At 41.2% G+C, this 26,206-nt stretch overlaps 2 protein-coding genes across 2 annotated transcripts; one reads left to right on the top strand and one right to left on the bottom strand.

Annotated features, from left to right (window-relative positions):
* Positions 1–1,421: 1,421 nt before the first annotated feature.
* Positions 1,422–11,767, top strand: LOC111856177 (adenosine receptor A1-like). The gene is made up of 2 exons (XM_023835918.2): positions 1,422–2,501; positions 10,222–11,767. The coding sequence occupies exons 1-2, from the start codon at positions 2,161–2,163 to the stop codon at positions 10,877–10,879; spliced, it is 999 nt and encodes a 332-aa protein (XP_023691686.2). The 5' UTR covers positions 1,422–2,160; the 3' UTR covers positions 10,880–11,767.
* Positions 11,768–14,040: 2,273 nt separating this feature from the next.
* LOC140592314 (bcl-2-like protein 15) lies at positions 14,041–25,319 on the bottom strand. Its single transcript, XM_072715628.1, has 4 exons — positions 25,153–25,319; positions 24,285–24,400; positions 21,476–21,688; positions 14,041–16,751 (listed from the first exon to the last, which is right to left on the bottom strand). The coding sequence occupies exons 1-4, from the start codon at positions 25,262–25,264 to the stop codon at positions 16,728–16,730; spliced, it is 465 nt and encodes a 154-aa protein (XP_072571729.1). The 5' UTR covers positions 25,265–25,319; the 3' UTR covers positions 14,041–16,727.
* Between the last annotated feature and the right edge of the window lie 887 nt (positions 25,320–26,206).

Genomic DNA, 26,206 nt, shown 5'->3' with positions numbered 1-26,206 from the left:
TGCACATCCTTATCCCCACACACATATTTATTATTTATTCATCATTTATATTCCTTTATATTGTATTATTTTTTATTATTCTTATATTGCCCTGTCTTGCCGTGCATTGTAATCAGTGCATGCTCCTTACCCACCTGATTGGTCCCTTATTGCATCGCTGTTGGTCCTGTCTTGCTCTGCTCTTTGTACTGATTGCAGGCACCTGTCCTCCCCCCTGCAACTGTATCATCAGAATTTCACTGTGTTCCTCTGAACACGTCACAATAAAACTTGAAACTTGGAAACCCAAAACCCTTAAAATAGGTCATAATACACCTTATTATAACACCTATGGTGTTATAATACTTGTCCATGCAAAGGCAGATGCAAATACATGCAAAGATGCATATCTACAGTTCCCTAAAACAACATATAACATCAAGGAGACTCAGCATAGACAACCACGACAGCGGAATCCTCATACATCCAGCACACTGCCAAATTTGCCGATAGGATGTTAGAGGACCCATTAAACTGCGCATTAATTATTTCAGCTGCTCTCATCTGGTAAACATTTTAGATCACTCACATCCAAAACCACATGAATTAAAAACAGCTTCTTCCGAGATGCTCTAAGATGCACTGTTTCTAGTCTACATTCACATGTACAGAGCAACTGGTCTGCACTTTATTTGCTATTCAGTGTGACTTTTGAGGTATAGTCTATCGTGTAATTTATGTTGAAGATTTATTAGGCACTGTGTCCTACCTTTCCCGTAATCTGATTATTTATTACATTTAAATTCTGCTAGTTCTGTCATGTATTCCAAATTGCCCATTTATTTTGTTTAGCCTACCAAATATAGAATTTCCCCATAGGATCAATAAAGTCCATCTCAATCTTGATAGGCCTACTGTATGTGTTATTTGTATTTGCTTCTGTCACTTGTAGTAAGCTGCATCAGAAAATACACTTTTGCCAATATTTTGTTCTACAAAATGTATACGTATATGAGATACATGTAGGCTATTTGTTGTAATATAATTGTGCAGCGTTGCATTAAGGATCAAATAAATGGCTTTGTGGTTTGCTCTTTAAGTTTAGTGTTTTCTGCTGAATTTACCGAACGATCTTTTAATAACAGGTAAAATTTGAGCCGTGGTTTATTGCGAGCTAGGCAAGGCAAAAAAAAAACTGTTTGTATGTGCATACTCTTCATCTATAATGTGGTTTACGCATACTTGTTGCGCATACATAGGTATTTTAACTGCTTAACAATTAATTGTTTTCCTGTGATCTCCAGTTACAGTTTGGCAGTGTAATAGGGCTGTGTAGGGCTGAATGAAAACTTGCGCACAGAGTAATATTTGCGCAACAGCAAATTGGCGGATGCAGCTTGAAATCACTGACACGTGATTCCATAAACTGTCAGTATAATGAATCCGGACGGCGGCAGCTTAAATCCGGAGGCGAGACCGACCGTAGAGAAGTCCCTTCCTTATTTCGGGCTGCCTCTTTACTGCCCTCTCTGAAATCTGAAAGACGCCGCAAATCGGAGGAGACTAAAACACATGTTTTCAAGGCAGAGTAAAACAACGAGATCTAATTCAATGGGAATCGGGTTTTACCTATTAATGAATGACAGGTGAACGTATTTTTTTCTTGTTACGACAGTATTTACCAGAACTAGTGGAAACGTCTAAGTATAAGAGACAACGGAGTCACTTTGTTTTTTATGATGTCCGATTTTTGTTACTTGTTGGTGTTTTCCACCTCCACTGGTTTACTTGCATGAAGGTTAACTGTACACTCACTTAAGCAGTATGGATATTTTCGTGTGAAGGACAGGTCTTTTTTATGCACCCCTGGACGTGGGTAATTTGGATGTCCAAAAGCGTAGGACGGGCATCTTCGCCGGATACGATGCTTTCTTACTTTCTAAAAGGAATGATGTGACCTTCCAAGTGTTTCCTTCTCCCTGCCACCGTCTGTCATGTTTTATACCGTCAGTATTTTTTGCCTGCTTTTGTACGCTTTTGAAAGGAAGCACCTTGCAGCTTAGGATACCTCGCTGCATCAATGAATCAAGATAATATATGTATTTTTTTAATTCTCTGTTTTTCAGTCCTGTTTTAAGTAGGGCAGTTTTTCTTTAGGGTATTATCAGCTGAAACGCAAGTATGTCGGACGATTTATCACTCGCCCGGATGCTTTATATTGGGATGGAGGTAGCCATCGCTGTGGCATCGGTTATAGGAAATGTGATGGTCGTCTGGGCAGTAAAAACGAACCGGTCACTGAGGGACACCACTTACTCCTTCATCGTGTCTCTGGCATTTGCCGACATCGCAGTCGGGGCTCTTGTCATCCCCCTGGCCATCACCATCAGTATCGGACTACAGACACACTTCTACAGCTGCCTGCTTGTAGCTTGCAGCGTACTGGTCCTGACGCAAAGTTCAATCCTGGCCCTCTTGGCCATAGCGATCGACCGCTACCTCCGCGTCAAAATCCCAGTCAGGTAAAGTATGGTTAATTAGTTACCACGTATTATTTACGCAGATGCAAATAAGTCTATTTGCATCCTTTATGCACGTAATTCTCACTAAATCAAAAGGTCATTGTTTTGCATGGGCGTTTTGATTTTGTGACCTCTGTCATCTCATCGCTACAAATGGGTAAAATAATATAGCCTGCTTGGGGTGGTACTGATGGGACATCACACCGTCTAACATCCGGGGTGCACGCAGATACGTAGTGTATCGATACGGTAAATGCGAGCTGCCCCAGAGCCCCTGCCTGATGATGCTGCCACAGGAATGCGCAGATGTTTGGCTCATTTTTTAAACATCTGCTGCAACATGCAGGAACTTTTCACGGCGTTTCTAAAACGGCATGCGTGTCGTATCGTCTGAGCCGTGCTTATGGATGTTTTACAGCTTTGTCAGCTATTTCAGAAGTGTAATTTTTCCAACACTTAACATTTTTAATTATCAGTTACCTGCTTTATTGGCAAGTCTTGAAAATCAGGCCTCTACAAGAATAGTTACTACTGTATTACTATTTCCAGACCCGGCTATAGTATAACTTTTCCGAAGCGTGATTCGTGGAAATCTGATAATGCATTATGTCAGGTGAAAAACATCCCAGTCTGTTTACACATGACGTAATGCAGTCGAGCATAAACATAAACGGTGTTCGATATGTTACATGTTACAAATTCTGAAATCATTACGGTACTTAACAGGGTTGCCAACCTATAGTTGGCTGGCGTGACATTTTCAATTCGAGTTATGTCTGCACAGTCATTTACATGTATGTAATAGTTTTACTACCCTGTAAATAGTCTGTAGGGCTTGCAAACCACATGTAGATAATATAGGTTTTTAATGGAATAATACAGATTTGCCGTAAGATTTCGTGCGTGAGCGTGAGAGTCTGAAAACTGAAGTTTCACACAAGATGCGTGAGTGTTGGCAACCCTGACTTACTGTAAGATAATTTGGACCAAAACTCGTGATTGCGACGCGCGTATTACCGATTAAATTACTAAGAGTAGAAGATCATATTGTGCAAAGGACGACTACGCCCTCCGAAATACTGTAAAACGTGCCAGTTTTTGTTTCGTTTTCAATTTGTTTGTCGTGTGAATCACACGCCATTGCTGGAGTTTCAATCTCCTGGAAATAATGACTCAGGCTGTGGTAAAATTACAAACATCTACTGATCATTAAATTTGAATTTGCATGTACTTACATTTACCTAGCAATACAATTATGCACGTTGAATAATGGCTTTCCCGACGTGGACTGAGCACAACCATGTTAAGGTTTTGTGTGCAAATTCCAGCCTGAGATTGAAAGGGAAGTGTTGATTTTGGGTGATTTGTGATCCTTCTTTAACATCCAGTCCTAAATTGCAGCCAGATGAATAGTGCTTACCTCGATGAATTTGAACATTCTGGGAAAATTCGTAATGTATTAAGATGGGAGACTGTCAGGTGTATGTCTGTGGAAAACTCCTAACTAACATGCCTGTTATTCGTACATACTGTAGCTCAGATTATAAATTGCTAGCCAGGGATTCATCACAATGCCATAGCTCTGTTGCTAAAAATTCATCAGTAGATTAGCCAGCAACACTGCATTGTCTGTTATGACTTCTGGCACATACAGTGAAAAGGATTAAGTACATCAACTGGGTAAATGCATTTGAATGACAATAGATGCTACATTTTCACGCATACATGGGATCTGGGTTTGCCTTCCTGCTTGGCCTGCTGCCCTCTTGCACTGAATGAAGGACTCTCTGACAGGGACCCATTAACTTTGTTATACAGTATGTGCCCTTATTTTTAATTTTCAAGTTTCTCTGCTCCATGCCAGTAAATTTTGAGACCAAGAAATGGCGGCATATCAAAAGAGTAGACATTCTCTTAAAATGAGTTAAACATGTCCTTTTTTTATACAGCCTTCGGTCCTCTCTCTTGCGGTACATTCTGCACACTGTAGACTGGGAAGATGGTACCATCACATACTGTATGTTTCCATGTGTGCCCATCAATAGGTATGTTTACCACCTGCACTGAAACAAGCTCCCATGGCCAATCCAGATTCCTAGCCTGGGGGGGGGGGGGGCACTGGTGAGCTTTGCCAGCCACCCCCCAGTGTCCAGATCCCTGAAAGTCTTCCTCCCCCCCCCCCTTTTGGGTGGCCCTGCACTTGACTGTGCCAGTTCTGTGGTGGTTATGTCTTGTATATTCAGTTAGCAAATGCACAAGTTCATACTTGGAATATTAATAATACAAAGACCCTAATCATAACATCTGCCAAGGCATAAATGATGCAAATCAACATGTAAAAACAGGGGCTACTTTTCATATCCATGAGATTAGAAGTTCCAAACTCTAAGGGGTTTGGTAAAGGACGTAAGAGGGCAAATAATACCTGATGGAAAAAAGATCGAGCCGAGATAGAAGGAGCACAACCTCTACAGCAGGGGTCTCCAACTCCGGTCCTGGAGAGCTACCGTCCAGTAAGTTTTCTATCATACCCGGCTTCTGATGAGCCACACCTGTTCTCAGGTAAATACCAGGAACAGGTGTGGCTCATCAGAAGCCAAGTGGGACAGAAAACCTACTGGATAGTAGCTCTCCAAGACCGGAGTTGGAGACCCCTGCTCTACAGCAAAGACATCAACAGCTAAGACTTAATGGGGTGAGATACATGTAGGAACCTTCAGCAGTGTAACAGGAGGTTATGTTATCCCTGAGATCACTGCCAAAAAGGGAAGGCCTGGGGCATCCCTGTACAAATAGGGGACCAATCTCTAATTGTTAGCTAAATTATGCCAATAAACAACAGCCTAAAGATTGGAAGAGTTTATGTCTCAATATCACACATGACAGTGTGCAAACTAGTGTACAATTTTATTTATTTGACATGACGATAGGGATATGCTGAAAATCATTTGATACAGATTACAGCCTTATATAAAAATAGAATCAATGGATATTCAGTCTGGAAGCAGGAAAGGCCGAGGTTGAGATGTCATTGCTGACGCACAATGAATAATTAAATAAGCAGGCAACACCAGAGGGAGTCAACTTGTGTTTCATTGATGATGAAAGAGCCAATGACTATGCTGATTAGGTAAAACTATGAAATGTTCTCAGTAAAAAAGGTGGAGCCACGCACCCCATTGTCCTTATGAAGAAGTTCCATCAGAAGCCATGGTCAGAGCTGAATATATAGAAAGAAAATGATTGTACAGTCAAATATGATATACACGTTTTTATTTGGTGATCACAGTACACACAAAGGCAGTGCGATGCTTCCCCAACAACAAATCCTGGGTGACCAAGGACATCAAGGCAACCCTGAATCTGAAGAAGATGGCTTTCCGGAACAGAGACAGAGAGGAGATGAAGATGATACAGGTGGTACTGAGAGAGACAGCTAAGGAGATGAAGGACCGCTACAAGAGAAAGTTAGAGCATAACGCCAAGAAGGTGTGAAGGGGCATAAAAACCTGGCCGTAAACAGAACAATGGCTGGGGGATTGAGGATAATCTGGACTGAGCCAACGAGCTAAACTGGTTCTTTAACAGGCTTGACAAGGAGGTGGCAAACCACCAGCGGCCAAGCATCTACCCTCCCTCCACCTACCACTCCTCCCCTTCTCTGTTTCTCTTCAGGGTTACTATAGAGCCTGCAACATCAGGGACATGGAACAGGATAGAGAAGAGCTGGGCCGACTGCAGCCAAGCAAGGCAGCAGGCCGGGTGGGCATCAGCCCAAGGGGGCTCAAGGGGAGTGCAGTCCAGCTGGCTGGCATCCTGCAGTGCATATTTAACCTGAGTCTGATTCTTCAGAAGGTCCCTGTGCTGTGGATATTTTCCTGGCTGGTGCCCATACCCAAGAAAACAAGCTACTACACGCAGTGACTACAGGCCAGTGGCACTGAGACTGGTGTTGTCACAGCACAGACCATGATGCACAACTCATTGGACCCCGTACAGTTTGTGTACTGGCCACACATGGGCATTGAAGATGGCATCATCTTCATGCTTCATCAGGCTTACACATACTGTATGTGGATGGTTCAGGCAGTTGTGTGAGAGTCATGTTTTTTTACTTCTGAAGTGTTTATATTTCCATCATACCTGTACCAACCTTACTGGGAGATAAGTTCAGGAAAATGCAAGTTAATGAGCCAATGGTGTCTTGGATAACAAGGCAAAGGAAATGATGGGACATTTTAGGACACGGAAGTCCCCCAAGACACCTGTCTGCATCAAGGGGACAGAAGTGGGGACAGTACAGGGCTACAGATACAGGGAGTGAACCTGGACAAGCCAGCTGGACTGGATAGAATCACAGGCTTTGGTCAGATGTTCTACCTCTCGGCAGTGGTCAGTCTCACCGTTTACGCAGTAGTGTGTTGGGGCAGCAGGGTGAAGGCAGCAGAGGCCGACAGGCTTATCGAGCTCATTAGCAGGGCTGGCTGAGTGCAGGGACTACTGGGGCTGGACTCCCCACAGACTGTGGCTGAGGAGAGGATGCTGTGCAAATTTGTCGGCATCCTGGACGAGGCTCCTCACCCCCTGCGCTGCCCCCCCCCCCCGCAACAGCAAGTGGAGCTCCTTCAGCAGGATACAAATATCACCACGGAGCACCACAGGAGATCCTTCCTCCCTGCGGCTGTTAGACTGTATAACTCCTCTCATTCCACAAAGAGCACTGGGATCACTGGAGTCTCACTGCGGTCACTGTTGGACACTGCCTTTCCTTTACATATTTATAAGTTATCCTGTATTTTTGCACATTATACAGCATCGGTGGTTGTACACCGTATTTAGGGGGGTTTCAACTGCCTTATTTTTTTGTCTTCCCCCCCGAAAAATATTTTTTCTAAAACCATTTAGTGATTTGTCCCGGACTTCCATCTACTGTACATTCCGAACCCCCCGGCTCAGCAAACTTCTTGCGGATCCCCCCCTCCTCTCGGCAAATTGAATCATGGGGGGGTGACATCCCGGATTTATTCATGGGACTGAGCCCCCCCTAATTTTCAAATCCTAGAATCGTTCCTGTTATACGATACGCTTTTTACACGCTTTACACCTGCCCACTTTCATTTTAGATACATCATCTTTTTATCCTTTTGTCTTTATACTTGTATAGTCTTCTTGGATTCCTTATTATATTTTGTATTTTATCGTACTCTTGTATTAAATTGTTTTCTTTATTCTTGGTATTTTTAATCTCTGTTGTTTAATCCTGCACAGTGAGATTTATGCCTAGCAGAATAATTTCCCTCGAGATGAATAAAGTCTTATCTTATCTTATGGCGAGGGCTTGTGGAATTTTTTTTTTTTTTTGCTGAAACTATTTTGAACAACAAAGGATTGAGTAAAATGAAATTATCCTTTATTTGCCATTTGCACCAGTACAGGTTCACGAGAATTCTATAGTTTTTGCATGTCCCATGATGCTCTCCTTTGAGACTCACACACACACGTATAGAGGTGAAGATGAAGCCTGTGGTCTGAGCACAGGGTCAGCATTTACGGCATCACTGGGGCATTTTTGGGGGTCTCAAAAATTGGTGGCCTGGCTCAAGGGCCCAATGGAGATGTAGCAATTTTACTCAATAATTACTATTTTATAGTAGTCAAGTACCAGCTGGTTGAGCTATGCTGAAGGGCAAATTTTCCAAAGTACTGATTCTCTAAGAGCGCTGTTTCCAGTGTACTGTGTGGATTTTTATGCAAAACACTCTGTGGCTTCGATTTTGGGAAGGGTGCTCAATAAAATGAAAAGAACTGAATTCAGATTTACATTAGCAGTAGTACCTCAGAAAGAATCTAGTTGTGAACTTTTTATGTATGGGGAGGATTGTCATTGGCCATTTTACATTGAGGTACAACAGAGTTGTAAAAAATGTAAGCAGGTGTCATATTCTTATCTTGATATATTTTGATTACTCCAGTTACTCTTCGCAGAAAAATTATCTTCTTGCAAAATAACTTTTGTGGCAAATCCAAAAATAATTTGCAATATCTGTCAGTCTGCATTAAATAACAAATTAATTTGTAATAAAATGACAATTTTCTAGTGTTCTATTTGCAGAACAACTGGATTTGTGGAGAGAACCATTGATCATTTCCATATATTTGAGTTTTTTTTTATTGAAAGTATGTGGTTAACATTGCAGCTTTCATATTTTATGCATTTTTGATATTTGCATATTATGTATCATGATGTTTAATTTCAGACTTCAAGGAAAGAGGAATATCATAGAGGGAGTTTTTGATACAATTACAATAAGATTCCTTAGTAACTTAGTAATAAATCAGTTATTATTCAAGTACAAACAGTGAACCAATAGAGTAGCAACCTGAGATTAAACCTGCAAAGGTTTATAGAATTAACAGATATAGTAACAAATATAGTAACTGCTTGAAATAAATGATCCGTTACAGTTCATTAATGATTAACGAACATAAGATTGATATTTCACTGTTCTTGTGTTATTCATCGTTTGTTAACAAAGTTTTATTTATAGATTAATAGATCTAGTAGTTTATACAGTGGCAGCCAGGAGCAGATTATTAACATTATAATCATAATAACTAGCTTATAGCAAATGGTGAATGAGCAATAATACCTAGTACACTCTTTTGCTTGTAACTAAAACTTAGTTTGTGGTTAATTAATACATTAAGTTAGAGTTGGTTCATGCTTAATTAAGTGCATTATATTATATTATTTGACCCTCCCCTTAAGTAAAGTGTTACCAATTTTTTTTAAGGATGTGTTAAGGATTGTTGAGTGTGGTTTTTGATATATGAATGGTGTGCCATTTCAGTTACTTGATTAGCTTTAGGGAGAAGTATTGCAAAGTTTAGAAGTTTGGAGGGGAAAATAAGACATTTTAAAAATCGCTTTGAGTTTTAGTACCTGGCTTTGTTGTGGAGTCGACATGCTGTGTTTTCAGGTGAGCAGGCTGGTCTTTGGCCAGCAGCATGTAATCAGCTCACATTAACTAAAGACGGAACACTCTGCTCGCTTTCACCTAGAGCCTGTCTTGCACACTTCTGGGAAATCCTCACTAAAAAGGGTTAATCTGCCTTCTGGGTGTCTGTCACATTCAGAGACTGGAGGAGTATTGTAAGTTAATTAAAACTTGCCAATCCAGTTATATAATCATCACCACTGAAGTATACACACCTATTACTCTAAAGACAACATTCACGTCTATTGCAGAATGCGGGCATTTACCAATTGCGCTGAATCACTTAAAGTGTAGTAGTGCCGTACTAGAGTTTTTTTCATCTGAGGTGGTCTTAGTTGGTATTTAACGCAGGTTAAAAACTAATTCAAAGCAATTCAATGCCACATTGTCAGATTCCCTAGCCACCTCACATCAATTCATACTCTAAATAATGAATATGGGATCACACTTGCAATTATAAGTGACGGGCAACTGATTTTTACAATACAGAATGTAATTAATAAAGTATTAGGTATTTTCTTCTGTGTATAAATAAGCAAATATTAACTGCAGGTTTTAGAATTTGTTTTGCACCTTTTTTTTTTACCTGGAAATAAATGCAACTAATTAATTAATTTAATGAAATACTTAAAGGCTGAGCTGGGACAAAAATGAGTGTGTCCTGCAGTCATTGTAGCATCTGCTGGCTGACGATTCTTCTCCTGTCTTCATGCATTCCGCAGCTACAAGCGGGTGGTGACACCACGGCGTGCAGGATTTGCGGTGCTGCTCTGCTGGATGGTGGCCTTCGTGGTGGGTCTCACACCCATGCTGGGCTGGAACAATCTCCAGAGACTGCATAAAAACATTTCGATGACATCCGACCTGATCATCACCTGCGAGTTTGAGACGGTCATCAGCATGGAGTACATGGTCTACTTCAACTTCTTCGGCTGGGTGCTGCCGCCATTACTTGTCATGCTCCTCATCTACGTGGAGGTCTTCTATATGATACACAGGCAGCTCAGCAAGAAGGTCACCTCCGGCCACAGTGACCCCAGCAAGTACTACGGCAAAGAGCTGAAGCTAGCTAAGTCTCTGGCTCTAGTGCTCTTCCTCTTTGCGCTCAGTTGGCTGCCGCTTCACGTCCTGAATTGCATCACCCTCTTCTGCCCCAAGTGCCACAAGTCCATTATCCTCATATATACTGCAATCCTGCTCACCCACGGCAACTCAGCCGTCAACCCTGTCGTCTACGCCTTCCGTATCAAGAAGTTCAGAATGGCCTTTTTCCGGATCTGGGAACAGTATGTCTACTGCAAAGCTGTACCGCCCCCGAACAGCTACCAGGACGACCGAGAGCAAAGTCACACGAAACGATTCCAGAACAGTGACTTTTGATCCTGTATGGAACATGGAAAAGGGAGGAAAACCCAAAAAAGGACTAGAGCTCGGGTTTGGACCTTGCTACCGAATCATGTAATTCCGTACTTAGCCTCTGATGAATGGAATAAGGGCTATAAATGTACACATTTAAATGTAGTAGTTTAATCAGCTAGAGGTCATCATGGGTCAAACTGGAATTTAACCTCGGTGAGAGGAAGCTATGCTGCCCAGCTGATGTCTGTGAAATTTCATGCCTTAATATGAAGCCATGTGAAATACTGCTAACTAATACACATTTGGTTCATGATCATCAGCCATTTAAGGTACATCTGCATCAAGGTGGCGAACAATGACACTGCCTAACTGGATGGAAATATTATTCAGAGTGAACTCTCTGATGAACTTTTTCACAGTGTTTTCATAGTCGTTATGGGAACATATTTGCCTTCAGTTGGTATGAAATGCAGTTATGGGGAGTCTTTATATTCCGTCCCTTCTGATAGTTGCTATGTGTGCATATGACCATTCATTTCCAATAGAACATCAACCCAAATAGTATTATAGCTGCTTTTATTACATTATCACTTGGTCTTCTTAATACAATTGCAAGCAATTGTTCGGCCATATCGCAGTGTATCGTTAATGGATTTTTTTCAGAGTACATATAACAAATATGAAATGTTAAAGGCTGGCTACGACTCCTGAACCCCAAAACATACTGTTTGATAAATGTTACAATGCACAACATCTAATACTGTCTGTAAGATATCTATGTCGAATTTTTCCTTAAAGACGAACACGCCATGGATATGTAAATATGTAGACTGTGACTTTGGAAACTATCTGTTTAGTAATGTGTCTTCTGAACAAAACAGGCCCTGGAAATAAAGTGGTTTGTTGTCATTTGTGTGACATTAATGGGTTTTGCACCTGGGTCCGTAAGAGTCAAAATATAATCGATGGGCATTAAAAATTCATTGGACAAAAATTAAAAATTGTGACAAAAATGCTAGCGAGCTATCCAATGGGCTATCAGCGAAATTCTGATCTTTAAACAAGTGACCACCTCAAGAAGCCCCACAGAAACACATACTTGCCCACATCAGAGCTCCCCAGGATTGTGGATGGAGACTCCTACAACCAGAACATGAAGCATGATCTGTGCACAGATGCTGTCTACAGCACCTTTCATTTATTTAGAAGACGCTTTTATTCAAAGCAACATACAGTTACGGTTAAGGGTCTTGCTAAAGGGCTCAATGATAAAATTACTCTGCCAAGCATGAGGTTTGAAGTTTCTAATGACAGGCACACTAACTCGCTGAGTGGCACACTGCACATCTACACCACCTATCCATTCATAACCACACAGCACGAGGCTGGGGACGTTGGACAGGATGCCAGCCTGGCAAATGCACGCACACACACACACACACACAGTTGTGTAATCATATCTTTTTGGGGACCGCTCATTCATTTCTATGGGAAAAATGCTAATGCTAACTATGACAACCTTAGCCCCTACCCAGCCCTAGCCATAACCATAAGTAACCAAACAAAATACAAAAGTTTTTGCATTTTCAGTTTTTTCATTGCAGTCACGGATTTTTATAAAATAGAGGTTTCCCATACTGGACCCCCATAAGATAAAATCATGTCGTGGAGACGTTTGGCCCCCACAAGGTAAGGTATACCTGGACCCCCACACACACACACACACACACACAGCCGGCAATTTACAGAAACCTATCAAATGAAGCTGTAAAAGAAATAATCTTTGGCTTGTGGGAAGAAACTGAAACTATTTCACAGGCAGCTGAAGCTGCAATTACAGCAATCTGCTGGACCAAAGGTAACACCTGGGAATTGGGACTTGATGACCAGGGCTGGCTCTAGTCTTACAGCATTCAATCTTTCTACCGCACTGTACATTTAATAACTTTTCTGATGCACATTTATTCCTAAGAACATATTACATTTGTCAGTTATTGGCAAGAAATTATTATTCACAAATGAAGCATTGTATGTCATTATGGTAAAATGGTCTACAGAATGCTGACTAATCTTGAAATTTCTTAAGTTTAAGTACTTAAACTATTTTGTTGTTGTACACAGATTATAATAAGAAAACTATGCGATTTTATTCATTCTGGCCCTTAATATAATAATACAAATTCAAATGCAATTTTAACACTCCATTACCTAATAGTCTGAAACTCAGATGCGGTGAAAGACCAAATGATTAATCGTAATTAAGTGAATTCTACTTTGTGCCTTAAATAATAATACTCAAATCAATTGAGCCCAAACTGCTTGACCTTTCAAACCCTATTCTGTCAGTCATAAAGACTCAGCTTCTATCACCTAGTTATAAAACCAGATAAAGACAATGGCAGTGTTTTTTTTAACTGCAGCAAGACCAGCAATAACATACCCAGATAACAGACCAGAGGATTTTTATACTTTATTTAAGCGAGCTACATTCCACCATCATTTACCAACTACAGCTTTCCAGGGCCACTTCTTTATTATGCAATATGCAAGTGTTCATTTAATTAATCAAACAGAACTCAACCTACAGGCGAGGCACGTCAGGATTACTCAAATCACATCATGCCAGGACAAGACCATTAAAATATGGGGCCCTCCCAGTATCAATCATACCTTCGTTATGAGAGGCTAAGAAAAGACGACCTAGTTCCTAATTCCATCCATCTTCCAACCACCTACCCAGTACAGGCTTTTGGGTGGGTGGAGGTGATTTGTAACACTCTCTTTCATGTCTACATAGTTTCTCTGTGAATACTACAAAGATGTTTTGCTGGATTCCTGGAGCAACTAGAGTCTCCCCACTATGTTAGCGCTGCCTGGGGTGCAGGCTGGAGCCAGCGAAATAACTCACGTTACTGTCAAACTGAACCTGCTACAAGTGGAACCAAAGGGCAACAGCACCTCCTGGTGGTCGGTAGAGTGGGTCACATGGGAGCTGTGTGTCAACGCCAAAGAATATGGCTGAGCACTGAAACCCAGGCAGCATATTCCGCCAGAGTACAGCTGCTGCAAAGCTCTGTCTCGAACTGCCGGGGGGGGGGGGGGGGGGGGGGGGTTAGGGTTAGGGTTGCACAACAGCAAGGAATCACCATCCGTTCTAGAAATTACTCTAGTTTAGTTTAGTCTCACTTTTACTGGGTTTATTCAAATCATTAAGACTTAACAGACCATATATTTTAACTACAAAGTCACTGAACAGGAATAAGCAGAAAGAAAAGCAAAAGAAAATATAATTCAAACACTTATAGGCTTTCTGGCCTGAACACTACAACAGAGGCATTTCAAGATCATGACTTAATGATTATTACACAAGGTTGGTGCATGAGTGTAGTGTTTTTACATAAAAAATACAAAGACAAAATTTATAAAAAAAATACAGCTACACTCAATTCATAATTCAAATAAAATATAAATGTACACCTTGAATCATGGGTATGAAATATCATTCTGTATTGAACAATACTGTATTTAAGTAACTCAGGTAATTAACTCCCTTTTGTCTAAATCACAGAATATATATTTAAGGAACTCTGCCTGCTCCCTCCCTTACCATCAGAAGGCCCATGATAAAAGAGAAGAGTAAAGGCATGAATATTAACAGAGAGGCAAAGGGAAATTCGCCGTGCTGATACAGCAGTCGCGACACACCCTGCCAGCACTCGCCCAGTGGAATGAATGTTAAATTCCCGAGAAAAGGATGATTAGGAGGCAAAGTACGCAAGCAAGCAGGGAACTTATCAGCGGCTCCCAAAGGGCGTGTACATATGTACAGCACCATTACACCACGTGTACATATGTACAGCACCATTACACCACGTGTACATATGTACAGCACCATTACACCACGTGTACATATGTACAGCACCATTACACCACGTGTACATATGTACAGCAACATTACACCACGTGTACATATGTACAGCACCATTACACCACGTGTACATACTGTATGTACAGCACCATTACACCACGTGTACATATGTACAGCACCATTACACCACGTGTACATACTGTATGTACAGCACCATTACACCATGTGTACATATGTACAGCAACATTACACCATGTGTACATATGTACAGCACCATTACACCATGTGTACATATGTACAGCACCATTACACCATCCACTTTTATAAGTGTGTAACTATGTCCTCCTCATTGATAACTTTACATGACCTATTTCTAACTCAAACTTTTGATGTATTCTATCCATCCATTTCATATGCCCATTTATTTCTCTGAAGTACCCAGAGAGAAGTCATGTAAAGAGGGACAAGCCATCCAAAAACAAATATTTAAACACACCCATGTGCACACAGACCGGTGCTCTTATCCTTGTGGGGGCCGTCCATTCATTTCTATGGGAAAAACCTTAATCCCAAGTCAGGAGCAAATGTACAAGCCCAGCGGCATGTGACTACAGTGCTCTTCATGCAGGTGTAAATATTCAGACACATTATATTCTAGCCTCCATTAACATCTTATCCTCTGTTGTCATCTGGTTTCTTTAATTTCCTTCCTTCCTTTACCCTGTTTTGTATTACTCTTTCTAATGATGTTGTGATGTATCCAAATCTATCTATGTAAAGCACCTTGGGACAACTATCGTGAAAGGCGCTATATAAAAATTATTATTTTTTTTTTTAAAACTAAAAACGCACTTCTGTCATGCCTTAGCAATAAAAGACATATGGGCTCTGGGATTAACAATTAAATAACAACATTTGTGCGTGAGTGAGGGAAAAATGGAGTCATATTTTCATTAGGAAACTCACTGTCCACTAATAATGCAATAAAGCTTTTGACAGAGATCTTATGAGAATATCTGGCAAGTGCTTACATCTTTCTCTACACTCTCCATAGACTATCCTGTATATGCCCCGAGGTAAGTGTCAAAGACAATGGTGTTAAAAACTGAATAAAAATAAATTATTCTCAAACAAGCTTATACAAATGTCCAAAAGTACTTAAAAAAAAACAGAGAACAGGACACAAATTCTACACTACTCAGAATTTAATAATTATAAATATTTTAAAATTCATTAGAACTTAAAAATCATACAAACATACCCAAATTTGTAAACCTTTGACATTCGGACTAAATAAAACAAGTTCATTTGGCTGACAGGCATATTTAAGGCTCAGATTCTAAAAAAATTGCAAACATGAACTTTGCACCCATAATGCACTGGTGCTAAAGGAAACAGCACAGCATTATAAACCTTCAGCCTCATGACAATGACCTCCCATGTGCCTTCCCACAAAATGAGGTAAACTGAGATATTAAATTGCACAACTTCTGATTACTGTGGTCCCGATATATTCCTGATCCATGATTTAGGAATGCAGAGGTGGAATGTTTAGGTCCAAGAAGTAAAAATCCAGACCAAGATTCTGTTTCAACCAACTAGTCACAGAGTACTTAGCTGGTTAGTTGAAACAAAATCTCGGTATGGATGTTTACTTTCTGGACCTTAACTTTCCACCTCTGTAAAAATGTACCTTGAGTGTACATTCATGTTTAAAACGATATCTTAAAATCATTTGCCCTTAACAAATTGTACCTTTTCCTTATCCAACTATAACTACCATAGAACAAAAGGCACACATATGTATGATTTTCCCCTGACCTGTTCAGTAAAGTGTGTAAGTAGTAATTTGTTCCAGAGCCGGACATATGGATGTAGACCCATATTCAGCAGAACCCCTAAAAAAGCAGGGAGTGTTTGACATGTAGGTGTTTTCATCCTTCAAGAGTAAATTATGGCATCTCATCAACACATGGCTGGCTCATCATCTTCACCGAAATCTCATTCATCAGAAGCAACTCGATCCTAAAAGAAAGACAAATTTCATTTTAAACCAGGGTGAATATTTTCAAATATACATCATTCACGTTGCATCTCCTTCTAATGAATAGGATACTATTCTATCACCATCTACCTCACATGTCACAATTAGTAATGTGCAGGCCAAGGTGGGTAGGCTGAGGTTTGCTGATTTTTCTTGACTTTTTCTTAATGCAAAAATATGTGCATATATTACACAGAAAAGGTACGCAAGTATGTCACAATCAGGTCTATGCACTATAAGCGTTTTTTGACACAATCTATTGTGCCTTTTTTGACACTGAAGACAAATACATACTTGCATGATGAAAGAACTTCCCAGTTAAGAAACAGCAACACAACCCAAAGGAAATAAAACCTTTTACATAACATTCAGCGTGAATGTAGACACATTTTGCCGGTAACAGTAACACCAGTGAAAACAGAGCTGAGCACATTTTTATGTTAGGAAAACAGTGGAAACCAAAGAACAGGAAGTGAAGGGTCAGTGAATTATGTGAGTAATGTCACTGTCTGACACTACGTGCCGATGTGTAAAGGTGATTCCAAAGTGTTGACAAGAATATTTGTGTCTGACCCATGTATTATATTCAGCTTATTATATATTACCAAGCTAATAAACCATGAGTATTTCAAAAATATGAATTACTTTTAAATGTTGATTTTTATGGTTTCAAGAAAGAGAGAGGCTTATACCTAGTATGCACCTGTCAATCAATACAGCACCAAGACACACCCCTCTCCGCTGTGTCAGGTGGAGCCACTGGCATGCTGATGACATCAGGCGTGATGTCAAAGTGCCAATTGCATGTGTATGCAGGAAAAGTCACCTGAACTACCTCAATAAAAGTCTCCTTTGCAAATAAACAAACATTTCAAACTGACCATAACACACATTTGGCATCCAACATATAGTTGTTAAATATGCCTTTAGATTTTGATGTACAGCCGTGGCCAAACGTTTTGAGAATGACACAAGCATTATTTTTCAGAAAGTCTGCTGCCTCAGTTTTTATGATGCAATTTGCATATACTCCAGAATGTTATGAAGAGTGATCAGAGAATCGCAATTAAGTGCTGATGAGGACAAGGCTGGAGATCACTCTGTCATGCTGATTGAGTTAGAATAGAAGACTGGATGCTTTAAAAGGAGGGTGGTGCTTGAAATCATTGTTTTTCCTCAGTTAACCATGGTTACCTGTAAGGAAACACGTGTAGCCATCACTGCTTTGCACAATAAAGGCTTCACAAGCAAGGATATTGCTGCTACTAAGATTGCACCTAATTCAACCATTTATCGGATCATCAAGATCTTCAAAGACAGAGGTTCAATTGTTGTGAAGAAGGCTTCAGGGCACCCAAGAAAACCCAGCAAATGCCAGGACCATCTCCTAAAGTTGATTCAGCTGTGGGATCGGGGCACCACCAGTGCAGAGCTTCCTCAGGAATGGCAGCAGGCAGGTGTGAGTGCATCTGCACGCACAGTGAGGCAAAGACTTTTGGAGGATGACCTGGTGTCAAGAAGGGCAGCAAAGAAGCCATGTCTCTCCAAGAAAAACATCAGGGACAGACTGATATTCTGTAAAAGGTACAGGGATTGGACTGCTGAGGACTGACTGGGGTAAAGTCATTTTCTCTGATGATCCCCTTTCCGATTGCTTGGGGCATCCGGAAAAAAAGATTGCCCAGAGAAGAAAAGGTGAGCACTACCATCAGTCCTGTGTCATGCCAACAGTAAAGTATCCTGAGACCATTCATGTGTGGGGGCTGGCTTTTCAGCTAAAGGAATGGGCTCACTCACAATTTCGCATAAGAACACAGCCATGAATAAAGAATGGTACCAAAACATCTTCCAAGAGCAACTTCTCCCAACCATCAAAGAACAGTTTGGTGATGAACAATGCCTTTCTCAGCATGATGGAGCACCATGCCATAAGGAAAAAGTGATAACTAAGTGGCTCAGGGAACAAAACATCAACATTTTGGGTCCATGGCCAGGCAACTCCCCAGACCTTAATCCCATTGAGAACTTGTGGTCAATCTTCAAGGGGCAGGTAGACAAACAAAAACCCACAAATTCTGACAAACGCTAAGCATTGATTATGCACGAATGGGCTGCTAGTCAGGATGTGGCACAGAAATTGATTGACAGCATGCCAGGGCGAATTGCAGAGGTCTTGAAAAAGATGGGCCAACACTGCAAATATTGACTCTTTGCATACATTTAATGTGATTGTCAATAAAAGCCTTTGACACTCATGAAATGCTTGTAATTATACTTCAGATCACAACCAAGCAGCTTAGATACCCGAGCTTTCATTTAGGTTTCATTCCTAATCTAAATAAGATTTGTTATTCATAAGATATGAAAATTAGTACTGCACATACATTTGGCACTTGGTTGAGTCTCGGCGAAGGGAACTCATTTTTGAAAAGAGGACCCCTCCCTCATCCCACGACAATGAATTTGCTCATTTTGCTGGGAAATCTTCCTTACAGAATAAAAGAGTGACACTTTATTCATCTCCATGGGAAATTGTCTTTTCTCTTGCCCCAGCTTGCTCTCACAGACACATATACAGGGTGGGGGGTGGGGGGGGGGTGAACACAGCACTGTGTGCAGCAGCCCTGGGGTTAAGGACTTTGCTTAGGGGCCAAATGGCAGCATCAGCATCGGAACTGCATTTCTAGCTTTTCATCAAATCAGCATCAGGGATGACCTTCATGTATTCTTGTCCTCGATCTCGGTTTCTCATCTAACTTCATACATCATTATCCTTGGTCTGTCTCCTCCATTCTCAGTCCTGCCCTGTCTAGGGTTAACTCAGACAGCTGCGGCCAAACGCTGAATTATCCTATTGATTTTCTGCTAGGGGAAGTGGCGGATGCTTTGCCGATTCTGCCCTTCAGTGTCTTTTCAACGCTGCTTTACGCAAAACACAATGTGAGTGCCAGATTAACGCTGTCGTTTCATAGCAGGCCGGTAAATTGCACAACAGCAAAGTCAAGTCAAGTGGTTTTTATTGTCATTTCAACAATATACAGTGATACAGTACATAGTGAAACGAGACAACGTTCCTCCAGGACCATGATGCTACATATAACACATCATCAGCACAGGACTACATGCAGTGCAAGTGTGCAAAAAGTGTAAACCTTGCAAAAACAGTGCAACTCGAGACAGAGCAATAGAGGAAATAGAAGAGATGATATTGTGTAAGACAGGCTAAAGTGTGACGTGCAACAGTGCAATGGGTTGTGCTAAAAGTTCTTGAGGTAGTAGGGTGTATAATTGTGCGTGTGTGTGTGCGTGTGTATGTGTGTGCGTGTGTATGCCTCAATCCAGTCTCTGATTGTTCAGGAGTCTAACGGCTTGGGGGAAGAAGCTGTTGCACAGTCTGGCAGTGAGGCCCGAATGCTCTGGTACCTCTTGCCAGAAGGCAGGAGGGTGAAGAGGGGTCCCCCACGATGCTGGTGGATTTGCGGATGCAGCGGGGGCGATAGGTGTCTGTGACAGAGTGCTACCACAGTAGTATCATCAGCGAACTTGATGATGTGGTTCGAGCTGTTGGTTGCGGCACAGTTGTGAGTCAGCAAAGTGAACAGCAGTGTGCTGAGCATACTGCCCTGGGGGGCTCCAGTGCTCAGTATGGTGGTGTGATATGGTGGTGTGATGTGGTGGTGTGATGTGCTGGTGTGATGTGCTGGTGTGATGTGCTGGTGTTGGAGATGCGTAGATATTGCAGACTGACCGGCTCATGTCATCATTGTTTATTTCAAGCCACACATATATTTTAAGCCAACAAGCCTGAATCATATCTTTGCCTCCAAACTACTCTTATATGGTCTTTCCTCTGGCCCTTCAACTTCAGAGGATGTGGAGCTATACTCCATCCACCAGTCTATGTTTGCCTGGTTTTAACTGAAATTCATTTAATTGAATTCCATATGACATGTGCTTATTTTCGCCTGCTTTCGGGACACTAGAGAGACATTAGCATAAGCGTTGACACTGATGCCCCAATCTGACCAATAAGCTATCAGTATGCCACTATGGTGATGCTGGACTCCTGGGCAAAAAAAAAAACTAGACCAAAGCTTAATGTTGTGCAATTTGGATTTGGCCCATTTTTTGCGCAGCAGTGTACACATATGGCATGCAGTATTAGTCTGATAAGAAGAACAGGACCTAGCTAGTGAACGCGTGCGCGCAGGCCTCAAACGCTGAACCTGCAGGGATGATTAACATTATCACTTGCAAAAAGTGTAGGGCCTGGGCATCCAGTCATTTTTAATGTACTGCTGTTAGTGTACAGTATCCTGAAAGCAATAAGTACTAGAGTCTTTAATAAAAGTCCTTATCTGTACATGATGTTAGAAAACTGTTGAAATACTTATTCCAGAGCAGAATACATCCGTTCGCCAGATCCAGGGGAGCTAAACATTCACATCTCCTGGAGATCCTTCTAATATCTAGATGTTTGGACTCTATTTATTACTGATTGCACAAGAAATACACATACCCCCCCCCCAAATCTTTGCTAATTTAAAATTTTATTAATTTAAATTAATACATTTTATTTTTGTTAAAAACATGCCCTTATCTAGAGACAAAACCATGAAAGAGGTCCGTGTATTTCAAAAGAGCCAGTATACACACAAAAATGACAAAAGCTTTCGCAGAAAGGCTGCGTGCCGGTGACACTTACCCATCCCCCCTGTTGCTGGATCCATGTCACCAGGCGCCTGTTGAGGAGGTTCACCATGGCACTTTCGACTGTTCCGACCAGGCTGGGCAATTTTCTCTTCACGCCCATCCCCAGCATGACGGCAGCCCTCAGAAGCAGCACCTCAGGGGCCAACCCCTGATAGCTCAGGGTCTGACACAGGCAGTCCACGCCCTCATTGAAGACAGTCGCCACCTAGAGCCAGCAGCCGAGATTTACAGCCTGATACAGCCACATACTTCAAACAACGTCCAGACAAAACAAAATCAAACACGTAGGCCCAAACAATGTCGCATACTTATAACGATGCTGTCACCTTGTTTGTTCTATGTTACAACACAACTCAGGAGGACGCAGAATGTTTTCGATGCAGCAGACCCACACGCAGAGCTCAAATAAATGGATTGTGGCAAGTTCGTAAGTAATTTTAATAAAGAAGACGACAGGTCTTTTACAACAAAAGTTGCTGTCGTTATTAACAGCCACTTTTGTTTTTATAATAGCAGAGGCACAGACAGGGAAGCCAACAATTTAAACAATACTCATAGTAACAGGCTATAGAGACTTGCATTCCATGGCAAACCCTACATACTACAACATTTACTATTTACAAGATAAACACACAAATACGCATTAATTTACACTATTTACATATGCATGTGGCAAGGCATGTTAATAAATGCACAATTAGTCCTGCTAACCAACCTCATGACATCACATTTATGTCAGCAAATCATAGACAGTGGGTGGGATCAGAACAAACAAACAAATATTAAAAAGTTTCCCTAGTAATCCTGCACAGGCAGTGCAACAAAATGGTGATCACTGTGGTAATTATAGTTCATACAACACCATTTTGCTAAAACGATGCTGATTCCATTGATCTGGTTTGAAGTATATGGCCACTAGAGATGGGAGACATTACCTTTTGGGACAAAGCAAATTTGATTCAGTTCACCTAAAAGATTAATTCTGATTTGTTCACCAACTCCTTCAGTGGCATTTCCATTTGCATAAAATAATCAGAAACACGTGTGTGTTCCAATATGTAAAAAAATAGTTTAGCATTTAGGCTAAATAGTGCTAAGGAGTAGGCCGAATACTACCAGTATGTTACGTGACGAAAAATAATATTTGTTATTGAATTCACCATCTCTCAAAATTGCACCTTAGCTACTCAAGTTTGTTAAAAACGCAAACCTAAGAGCTGATCCCATAGTCCGCTAACGAATGCAAACGCAAACAAATCTTGGTTACAATCGTTTAAAATTGTGAAAGTGATGCATCTCTAAAACCCAACTGCAGCAAGTGGAAAGTCATTGAACATATAGGCTAAATACTGCATTTCAGTATTGTACTGTATTTCAGTCACGACCGAGGTATGACTCTCTCATTCACCGACTCCCTCACCAACTCGGCCGTTTGTTCACCGTTGGCATATGTCTTTGGTCAGGTTAAGTTTCCAGCCAATCATATCCTGGCTTACAGCATGCCCTTACGTGCCTCACTGGCTCTCATTCACCAAAGTCCAGAAAGGAAGCAGCATCAGTGTTGCCAAGTCCGCTTATTATAAGCGACTTTGGGCTTGTTTTTTTGTAAAGTCGCTTACAAATATTGATAGTCGCGGGTCGCGTTTTTTTGGGCTTCTTTCTAAAGTGTAGTTGCTTATTTGGGCTTGATCCCAGCTCCATAATAAGTTATCAAGCAGATATTTTCTATATGTTATTTAAACCATAGACAGATATAAACGATTTAAACGTAGGAGTTTGTATAGACTGTTCCTTCTGTCCCTCCCTCCCCTTTCCCCATACACACAGGAGACAGCAGTTTTTTCCCACCCACATCCTGCTTCTAATTGGCTCTGACCCAGATGGCAACGAGTACTAGCCAATCATAGGCAGGGCAGGGCAATCTGTTTTTTTCTGGTTAGGAAAACGTCAGTGAGTGAGTGACGTTTAAAATTTAAAGTTTAAATTTTAAACGTCACTCACTCACTGACGTTTTCCTAACCAGTCAGTCACCATCAGTCACAACTAAATAAAGAATTTGTGAATTCAGTATGATATTTATTTGTGTGTGCACATTTTTCTAATGTTTTTCAAATGTTTTCTAATGAAGTTTTCTAATGTTAAATAATGTTAAAATGTGGTTTAACTCCCTCTTGTGGTCATTGTCCTGAAGGTCAGGGGGGAGAAAAATAAATAAACTACTGTATTGACAATCTGTATCCACAGTTTAAAATCCGTCCCCACGAATTGTAAAACTGCACACAGTTTATTTATTTTTCTCTTCCCTGAACCTAGGGGGGCTCCGTAGAAAAAGTCGCTTGTTTTGGGCTTGTTTTCACAGGCCTGGTTGCTTATTTATCTCGCGAGATCTGGCAACACTGAGCAGCATTCACTGAGGACAAGAGGAGGAACTACAGGAACGAATCTTTTCAGGGAAAGGAACGTGAGTGTATAGTTCCTGTAAGGGACTCGTTTCCCGCAAAGGTTCACCATGGCACTTTCGACTTTTTGTGTGTAAGTAAACGTCACACCAATAATGGCCACCTTAACTATGCCAGACATGTGACATTTGCCCTAGTTGCAAAACAAGAAATGCCATAACAGCCACTAAATGGGCAGTGGCATACATGGACAGTCAGTGCAGTTGTGAACTTCCTTAATTGTTCGTGCTAAACAAACTTTTTTTAATGAATTGTACAAGCCATTTACAGATAATAGGTAACCTAATTATATCTTCAACTACGCCCGAAGGGAAACACACACACGCACAAGGAAAAAAATACCTGATTTTCAGGAGTCTCCTGCAGTTTCTTCAGTAGGGGCTGAATCACAGATTCTTCGTATTTATCACCCAGCTCACGAAGCTTCTCCGCAATGATCACAGGATCAAATGGGTCATCTGTATGACAAGGCAGATTTTACATATTAAGTCACAAACAACGCAGACAAAAAAGTCAAACACAACAAATGCGGACGCCAAATTCCACCACACGGATCACCACTGAGGTACCCTGAGCAAGGTACCGTCCCCAAGCACTGCTCCCCGGGCGCTGAATTAGCTGCCCCCTGCTATGTCACGAAAGTTGTATGGTCAAATGCAGAGGTCACATTTCGTTGTTGCGTACTGTGTGCTGTGGTGTGTTGACAATGACCACTGATCACTTTACTTTATAAAATATTATACACCCAGCACTGTCACCCCCCCCCCCACACACACACACATTCAAAATGCTTCTGACGCCCCTGGTAATAAGTATAAGTAATATACAGTAATATACTGTACAACGGAGGGCAGAGCAGTGGCTCAGTGACTCATACCGACTCTATAATACTAACTATAATAATGTTAATGATGGCTGATAATACTGTATCCTACTGCCTACGTGTTCTACGTAGTAAGTTTATTTTGACCAGAAACCGTGTATACGAAAAAGTCCTAAAAAGTTAAAAATAAAACCGAAACTTAACTATGCGAAATTTGACTATGCAAAAAAACTATGATAATAATTTATTAGGAAAATGCATACAATGTACTTACTCGTGCAAAAAAAAAAGTTCGACAAGTTCGGTTACTCCTAAAATACACTACTACAGTGTTCGTTATAGTCAAATTGAAATGGAACCACCCGTTAAAACACGGAATTAACTTACCGCCGGGGGAGTCAGACTCGATTAAATTCCTGTCTTGTACCTCACCTTCTTCATCAAAAAGGCATTTTACTATCCACCCGGTCTGTACTTTTATGTCTTCTGACTCCATCATTCTGGGCTCCGGATATTCAAAAGACGCTCTTTTACTCGCCTAACTTCCTGATTCGTTTCCACGCCCTCTAGCGGGAAGCCGCTGTGTATGACGTATAAAAACATAAAACAGAAAAATAACACATACGACTAGTTGACATAACCATACTTTTATTTCATATGCGCTGTCTCACTAGAACTCATGAACCATTATGCGTGCTATTTCTTAAAAATCGGGGAAGAAATAGAGCTGGCTGAGTGTCAGGTCATGATCTGTCCCATCTATCTAGTTTTAGGGCACATCATGAATGGCGGCAGCGACTCCAGCTGAAGGGGTCCACAGTTCCCAGCTGTTTTAGAAACACAAAACGGAGAATGTAAATTGGAACCACTTGGCCCCCTAATTGCGCAGTGGTTCACTTTTCCCCGTACGGCTGTATTGGGCCTGCATACAGTCCCCCATTTCCAGAGATCACTTGACTGCAAATACCAATCGTCTTGTTTAAATTAGTCAAGCACCGGTTCCTCTGCCATAGTGCGTTTATCTCTCCGGGGGCATCCGAAATCGCATACTTATACATTAGGTACTTAATTTCTATTAGAAGTCAAAGGCGCGACCGTTAATGCAGTATGTATAGGCCTATGCGTGAGAAACAGTTTGCATGCACTCGGACACACTGCAGTGGCCATCTTGTATATTATCTGACCCAAATGATGTAGCTTAACTCCTGTGAAAGTTAAAAGCTATTTAAAATTATCAACGAAAAAAATACATATTCGAGTCAATTTAACTGGGTATTGCTTTCTGCTTAAATTTGTACAGCAAGTGATGGTCTGGGTCTCTGGTTGCAGTTCCAGTGGCTGTGTGGGGTAGAGTAGCATTCGGTTGCACACAATTAGGAATTTCGCAGAATGTAGTATGTCATCCAGGTACCAATCGCCTACTGTGTCATCCATACTGAGG

The sequence above is a fragment of the Paramormyrops kingsleyae genome, chromosome 8 (genome assembly GCF_048594095.1).
Source record: "Paramormyrops kingsleyae isolate MSU_618 chromosome 8, PKINGS_0.4, whole genome shotgun sequence".
In the NCBI taxonomy this organism is placed as follows: Eukaryota; Metazoa; Chordata; class Actinopteri; order Osteoglossiformes; family Mormyridae; genus Paramormyrops; species Paramormyrops kingsleyae.
Note: the sequence above shows the minus strand (reverse complement) of the source record. Positions and strands in the feature narration are given on the sequence as shown.

Excerpts from the sequence above, each read along its gene's own strand:
- LOC111856177 (XM_023835918.2), top strand. The coding sequence starts at position 2,161 with ATGTCGGACGATTTATCACTCGCCCGGATGCTTTATATTGGGATGGAG. Across the intron at positions 2,502-10,221 it reads CGCGTCAAAATCCCAGTCAG|CTACAAGCGGGTGGTGACAC; the intron begins GTAAAGTATGGT and ends TGCATTCCGCAG.
- LOC140592314 (XM_072715628.1), bottom strand. The coding sequence starts at position 25,264 with ATGATGGAGTCAGAAGACATAAAAGTACAGACCGGGTGGATAGTAAAA. Across the intron at positions 24,401-25,152 it reads CGAGTCTGACTCCCCCGGCG|ATGACCCATTTGATCCTGTG; the intron begins GTAAGTTAATTC and ends CTTGTCATACAG. Across the intron at positions 21,689-24,284 it reads AGGAGACTCCTGAAAATCAG|GTGGCGACTGTCTTCAATGA; the intron begins GTATTTTTTTCC and ends TGCTGGCTCTAG.